The 7,389-nt window shown below is 46.8% G+C and overlaps 1 protein-coding gene across 1 annotated transcript; it reads right to left on the bottom strand.

Moving 5' to 3' along the window:
• Positions 1-2,819: 2,819 nt before the first annotated feature.
• Positions 2,820-4,704, bottom strand: Hoxd13 (homeobox D13). Its single transcript, XM_051167112.1, has 2 exons — positions 3,936-4,704; positions 2,820-3,070 (listed from the first exon to the last, which is right to left on the bottom strand). Exons 1-2 carry the CDS (start codon positions 4,702-4,704, stop codon positions 2,820-2,822), a joined length of 1,020 nt encoding a protein of 339 aa, XP_051023069.1.
• Positions 4,705-7,389: the final 2,685 nt, after the last annotated feature.

Raw genomic sequence — 7,389 nt, forward strand, 5'->3', positions numbered from 1 at the left:
GTCTCTGAAAGCCGGGATTGTAGCGTTTGACCCAGACAGCGGAGCCAAGGGACCTGATGCGAAGAAACCTGTGGCCACGTTTTTGTTTGACCTTGCGCCTCTATCCTAACGCCTTTTTCACCTCTTGAATCACGAATCGATCTGCCTATCTTGGTCCCTATGCCAATCGCTAATAAATTGTGCCAAGTTTCTGAGCAGCTCTCAGCCTGTAACTGAAAGAAAAGTCTTTCTCCAAACTCCTTTGGCCTTCCGGGCTCCCCGCGGGCCTCGCTTCCAGGGCCTCAACCACTCGCTTTCCTCCTCCTCCCTCAATCCCGAATATAAAAGGCACCCATATAAATAACAAAGCATTCATCTGTTCCTCATTTAGCCATCAATCCGAGTCCACCAGAGAGCGTTTGAGGGCAGTTTTAATCTTCAGCAAACCCCATTTCTTTTAGGCTCAGCGAAACTGACGTGTGTCCTGCAGATGAAAGGAGAACCTCGAGGCAATTCCCTCGACCCAATATAGGAAAAACCTGAGAAATGGACCTGGGAGATGAAGTGTGGCCTGGGAGACTAGAATCTAAAAAAAAAAAAAAGAAAAGAAAAGAAACGAGGGTGGTTGGAAGAAAACTAAGGCCGCTTTTTTGTTTTGTTTTGTTTTTGCTTTTTGATGAAACACATCTTGTGAACAAAATAGCGAAGGTATTAAGTGATTCTCTCCCAAGTGTGACGTCCAGGATGATGTAGCCCCCTTTTCAAGGGTTTATACTTCCTAGATTGAACCGCATTCTGTCTGTATTTCTCTATCTCTGCCCGTACTTTCCCCTCCATAAACGAAGTTGGCAGTAAGATGTAAAACAAGTCAAGCTGGACCAGAGAAAACGAAAGTAATTTCCCAACTTTAAGCCCGGTGTTTTCCCCTCACAGCACCAAAGAAGCTCTTTTTCCAGTAGAGTTTGCATAGTGTGTGAACTTTTAGAAATCTGTTTAACTAACAGGCACACCAGAAAGTTAGCCCTTGCTAGATTGTAGTAGTAGGCTGCAAAAGGCCCGTTTTCTTTGTGGAGGTTTCCCAGAGTGGCAAAGAGGACAAAAAATAAAACAAAACAAACAAACCTTACTGGTGCCTAAAACTGTGTCTAGCTGCTAAGATGTGTAACAGTGGTTTCAAATTGTCAATTATTGAGTGCAATATACCATGCCTGAAGTGTTTCTTTATTGATTGCCAAATATGGATATAGCTTTCTCTAATTTCAAGACCTTCATAGTGAAAATATTTGTAATGAATCCTCTCTAGGCCCCAAATGTTCCAGTGAGGTTTCTTCTGCCCAGGCACAGACATTCACATTGATTAATAAATAAGTAAAATTGTTAACTAAATAGATAATATTGAAAGAAATAAAATTTATTGATTTTTAATGAGTTGGTCTGGTTAAAACCCGATTGTTTTAGACATCACCATTGATACCCTCATTTTAAAACATCACTATTTGGGTTGGAGGGAGGAGCAGAAATGGAGGACAAAACACGGAGGTTTCATAGACCAAAACTGGTGTTGTTTCCTTCATCTACAGATGCTGAGGAGAGCAGAATTTTACAATAAATAAGAACAATTTCTACAAGCAGCACAAGCTTGGAAAACACAAATCTATGAAGACTCAGTGGAGACAAGAGAGCTCTTTTTATTTATATCTCCCTCGGAGTAAAGAGTGGTTTTTAAATGCTCAGAGCACTGCTCAAACACATTGCATCTACAACAATAATCTCTCAGCTGCATAAATATGCAACGTTTTTTGAAAGTAGTTTTAGCATTACTTTCTGAAGCGTCTTTTTTTCCTCTTGGTCCTTAGAGCTCCGTAATTTAAAAATATGTTAGATGTTGTAAAGCTCTGAGAGGCCCATGCGTTCAGACAATTAACTTCTTCATTGGGTTCTGGAGAGAAGTTCCCACCCCTGGCCACACTGGCTCAGTCTCTTTCCAAGGACTGAGGAGATGGCCTCAGTGCCACTCCCACAGACCCAAGGAAAGGGGTAAAGTTATACCATCTGGAGTCACTATGCCAATTGTAACTATTTTAAATAGCTGCATCTAGAGTTGGAGAAATGAAGGCATTCACTTAAGAGGAATCCTGTTTTCAGTTCAAAAGATTACAGCTACAAGGCATACTAAAACCACCACCAACAGCGAAGGAGATTGCCAAAGATAGGGGAGATTGTCTTCATTTCAATATTAATAAGGTAGCTGCTTTTAAAGACATCACGTGCCTTCTCAGTCTCCAAGTTTCAGACTCTCCCAGCGATCCTAAATCACTGAGTGCCCAGAGCTGTTTCCACTTGCCTTGGGGAAACTTCTGAGAGCTAATGCTTCAATTACACAATCATAGGTTATGAATGGCTGAAGCCAAGTCTGGCCTAATGGATCATAAGCATAATCAGTGCTGGAAACACACATAAAATCCTGTTAAAAAAATAAACCCCTAAATTCAACAGGCACTTCTGAAATACATTTTGGGGGATTATTGAAAAATACTTCAAGTTTTTTTTTTTTATACTGGCCTGGAGGGAGAAACAATGTGTAAAAATTATAAAAAAACAAGTCTAGACAAGAACAAAACCAATAATAAGCAAGTAAGAAACAGAATTACACAGCCAGATTGGGCAGCAAAAAGTTTTAGAGCCAGAAAAAGGTGAAGAGAGAGAGAGAAAAGAAAGGATTCACAATGTTTGCCATCCTAGGCAAGGAAGGGGGAAATTAAATACATTTTCAAGTCTTTCCAAAGGTATTTTTGGAGACAACAGAAAGCATTGAAAGTGTCTGCGGCCACCCGGCCACATCAGGAGACAGTGTCTTTGAGCTTGGAGACGATTTTCTTGTCCTTCACTCTTCGGTTCTGAAACCAAATGGTTACTTGTCTCTCGGATAGGTTCGTGGCAGCGGAGATCCGCCGCCTCTTGTCCTTGTTAATGAACTTGTTAATGGCGTACTCGTTCTCCAGTTCTTTGAGCTGCAGTTTGGTGTAAGGTACCCTTTTCTTCCTTCCCCGTCGGTAGACACACATGTCCGGCTGATTTAAAGCCACATCCCCTAGCACAAACAACAGCATGGGAAAAATTAGACTGGATCCTTTGGAGCACCTAAGTTTTGAATTGTGTTACGTGGCTGCATTTGTGTACACATCAGTACTGGGTGGGTCGGGGTAGAGAATAAAGAAAATGAGATTGTTTATGTTTTATTATTATTTACACAGACATATTATTTACACGTTATTAAAGAAAGAGTATTTGCACTTTGAGACAAAGGCTAATTTGATGGATCATCATGGTTTTTCAAACCGGCATTTTAACAAGCCTGTGATTTTATGGTCTGGTTCTTGGGGGGGGGGGAGAGCTCCTAAGGACACTTTCTGCAATTGCCAGCATTGTCAGTTGCATACATTCAAACAACACACAGATACACACACACTTAGACTTCAGGTCTTTTACTTAAGCTTTAATTTCTGTTATTATCTTTGGGACTTTTTTTTTTTATGGGCTTTAAGAAGCTTTAGTGGTCATTGGAACCCCACTTGAAAATTGGGGGCCCAACTCTGACACCTTTTAAGAAAGTAAGAAAAGGAGAGGGTGGGGGAAAGAAAGAGAGAGGGAGGGAGGGGAGAGAGAGAGAGAGAGAGAGAGAGAGAGAGAGAGAGAGAGAGAAGAGAAAAGATAACTAAAGATCCTAAACTTTAATGGATGAAAAACACCTGTGGTGCAGGGGTGAGGGAAAGATTGCAGAGGCGATTTCAGTTAGGAAAATTACAGATTTACCGACATCAGACAAACTTTTCAAGTGGGTTTAATCTGGTCAGGCTTGGAGCATAAGTTACCACTACCAAATAGGGGGTTTTCTCCCCCCTCCCGTCCCCCGCCCCAATCGCGTGTTCTTCCCCTTTCTACGCTGCCGCCCCTACCTGGAAAGGATGATTTCCAAAAATGGGACCCCTGTGGCTGGTCCTTGGCACAGTACACCTGGCTGTTCCACCCGTTGGCTAGCGTCCAGGACTGGTAGCCCTCCATGGAGATGTACGCCTCGTGTCGAGGTTCCCCTGACCCAAAAGTGGACACCATGTCGATATACCCAGGCACGTGCTGATAGGGACTCGTGTAGCCCTGGTAGAAAGACACTTCCTTGGCTCGCGCGGGTACCTCGTTGGTCGGTACGCTGCTGCTAGCCAGGCCCGACACGTCCATGTACTTCTCCACCGGGAAACCTCCGAGAGAAGCATGCGGCGACGACTTGAGGGCGTTCTGCTGTAAGCCCACGCCGTGCGACATACGGCAGCTGTAGTAGCCGTTGCCGAAGTGGTAGCCATAGCCCAGCGCAGGAGCGCCTGGGGGTGCTGTGGCGGTCGCGGCCGCCGCTGGCGCGGGACACTCTTTGGCCACCGGAGCGTCCGGGCGAGTGGCGATCACAGCTGAGGATGAGGACGACGAAGAGGAGCCTGTGCGCTCAGAGGTCCCCGGGTACGCGAAGCTGGAGGCCGCTGCCGCTGCAGCCGCCGCCGCTGCCGCCGCCGCTGCTGCGCGTCCGGAATGTGTCCCCGCGAACACCGGCGCCGATAGGAAGCCGCGACACTGGCCCGGCGCCGCCACAGAGGACGAGGAGGAGGCCGGCGCCGCTCCAGCGGCCCCGCTGTCTGCCCGCAGCCCATCCATGTCCCAACTCTCGGAGCGGCTCATGGCCCGGCTTGGCCCGGCCCGGGGCCGGGCCTCGGCCCCGCGCAGGACACCATGGCGCGCTGCGCCTCCTCCCTCCTCGCTGAACTCTGCGCCGCGCTCGCTCCCGCCCTCTCCCTCCCGTCCTCTCTCCCTCCGCGAGCCTCCCGCCTCCTGCCCGCCCGCCCGCCCTCCAACAGGTTAGCTCATCGCGGGACGTTTATAAAAACGAAGTTCAGGTTGGGAGGGGGCCTGGGACGGTCGGGGGGCCGCCTCCCGCCCCGAGGGCGCCGGTCGGGGATCGTGCCATTGGCTGCTCCAGGACACGTGGGGTGGGGGCGCGGGAGAGCCTGGCTCCCGGCCCGGGTCTGGAAGGACCCACCCACCAGGCCCCCACCCCTCCTCAGCCCTTTGGGAGGCCCACCTCCCATTCCCGCCCTCCCCCAGACCCAGGAGTTTGCTCGGCAGCCACCCCTACGTGTTGATTGCGGGACGGCCCATCCCGGGCCTGTCTGCAAGGCGGGCGCCGAAGGCCTGCGCCTCATCTCCGTAACTGCTGTTTTTGCCACCTCTCTTAGGCTCCTCGAGCGGCACAATGAAATGAGGATGAAGGACAGAGATAGTCAGAATGACGCGAAAACAGAGCAATTCTACTTAAACAAACAAACAAACAAACAAACCTGTTGCTTAATCATTCGTTAGTCTACTTCTACACCCCAAATTCAAGACAGTTCACTTTTCCTACTTTGAACATACCTAACGGGTAAAAGTAGTAGATTAGTCGGAGCAGAGCCTTCCGATACAGACACCATCAGCCCACAAAACACTCGTGAAAGGCTCTTGGGAGAAATAGCATCAGAGACTTAAAACTTACCTAGGAGCCGCTAGCTTGGAAATCGGTGCAATTAGGACGTCTACAGATGCTAGGTCCACGTCTCTACTCTTGGACAGCTTCTCCTGGCTGGCCTTCTTAGCCTCAGCAAGGCTTCCTCCCAGCCAGCCCAAAGACTCTGTGACCAGCGCAGGAGGAGAAAGCCACTCAGCCGACTGCCACGAATTTTCTGCGCCTTGCCCACAGCCTACCGGCCTCTAGCATTTTGCAGCCACCACCCACCCCGCCCGTTACTCACACCAATTAATTGAAAACTTCACTTTCCCAGGGACCTCTGTTCCGCTTCCTTTTCCAGGCTACCAACTGCAGATAATTGAGTGTGTCGAGTTAAAAGGATTTGTTTGTTTGTTTGCTTTTTGTTTTTGTTTTTTTTCCCCAAGTAAAGTCGGCACTGGTGACAGGAACAGTCCAGAGCACCTAGGTCCGACTTCATAAGGATAGGGTAGGCTCTCATGCCAGCAAAGGAGGAGCTAATTCCAGAGTTGGAAGTATATATTCTTTTACAGCGTTAGGTATGACGTTCTAATTTTTCTGTACCCCAACTGGAGTCTCTGCATAACTATCCAGCGATCTTAGCAACTTATGGGGCGTCCTTGTGAGTCCTGAGTCTCCTGGGAGCAATATTAGATTTGGTGAGTCAAGAGTGCTGGGTGGACGTGAGAGCCTCAAAGCGAGCCAGTTTGGTGCTGTACTGTCAACCTGCCAGACCATTTTATCTCTTAAGAAAATCACTCCCCAGATAGAAAAAAGGCTCTGAGAGAGAAGAAGAAAAAGAAGGAGCAAGGTCCTTCTGGGCCTGGCCTGGCCTGCCATTGCAGGGTGGGCTTAAATAGCAAGGTCCTTCTGGGCCTGGCCTGGTCTGCCATTGCAGGGTGGCTAATGGTGTTGGGAGTGTTGACACACACACACAAACACAGTAACCATAAAAGGCTCAAATAAAGGGTGTGTGTGTGTGTGTGTGTGTGTAGGTTATGAGAGAGGTACTGGAAGAGAAAGTATGAGAATTTGTTTGTTTGACTTTTTAAAGCCCTAGACATGTTCATGGTCAAATTCAAACAGGAGGGTCCCTCCAGGGTTTTGCAGAATTGTGGTTAATAGCAGTTTGCTGACCGTAAGAATTTTGAGTACTTGAGAGAAGACAGAAGCATTTAAATGGCCAGATAGTGAAGTTGCTGAGCTTTTGGGAGAGATTAACAATTAGATGTTTTATTTCATTTTCTGTGTGTGTGTGTGTGTGTGTGTGTGTGTGTGTGTGTGTGTGTGAGAGAGAGAGAGAGAGAGAGAGAGAGAGAGAGAGAGAGAGAACATGGCAACTATTGATATTTCTCTGCCTTTAAACATTTGCTGAAATGCTTTAAAAACAAAACAAACAAAAATAACCAGAACCAACACACTTTCAGTCTCCCCAAACTCAATATTTTTCTATCTTTGTGTTCTTTGGGCTTCAGTGCTTTTTTAAAAAATCTGACTAATACCTTTAATAAACATATTCAAAACAAAGGAAATAAGATTAAGACAAGAAAATAATTTATCATATTCTGAGCTTCCAGTCCACACGTTAACCTTGGCTTAATTTTTTTATGCAAAAAGTTAAATTGTACTTGACTGGGAGGAAAATTGGAATTAATGCACTCAGATTGAAACCTCTCGATATGGTCTTGTAGAGCTTAAGGTTTCTCTGACAATTTTAAAGGCTATTCGGAAATAAGGGACGTTCTAAATGATGAATTTTATCCTTTGTTACCACTGGCTTTTCTGTGCCTTCAAAGTCTAGGCACATACAAGTAGGTTACACTAGGAAAGTCCTCTGAGAGGAC

Source organism: Acomys russatus, chromosome 24 (genome assembly GCF_903995435.1).
Source record: "Acomys russatus chromosome 24, mAcoRus1.1, whole genome shotgun sequence".
Taxonomy (NCBI): Eukaryota; Metazoa; Chordata; class Mammalia; order Rodentia; family Muridae; genus Acomys; species Acomys russatus.

What these genes read in the sequence shown, in the direction of transcription:
- Hoxd13 (XM_051167112.1), bottom strand. Translation starts at nt 4,704, where the DNA reads ATGAGCCGCTCCGAGAGTTGGGACATGGATGGGCTGCGGGCAGACAGC. An exon ending in TTGGAAATCATCCTTTCCAG is followed by an intron (nt 3,071 to 3,935) that starts GTAGGGGCGGCA and finishes TGTTTGTGCTAG; the next exon opens with GGGATGTGGCTTTAAATCAG.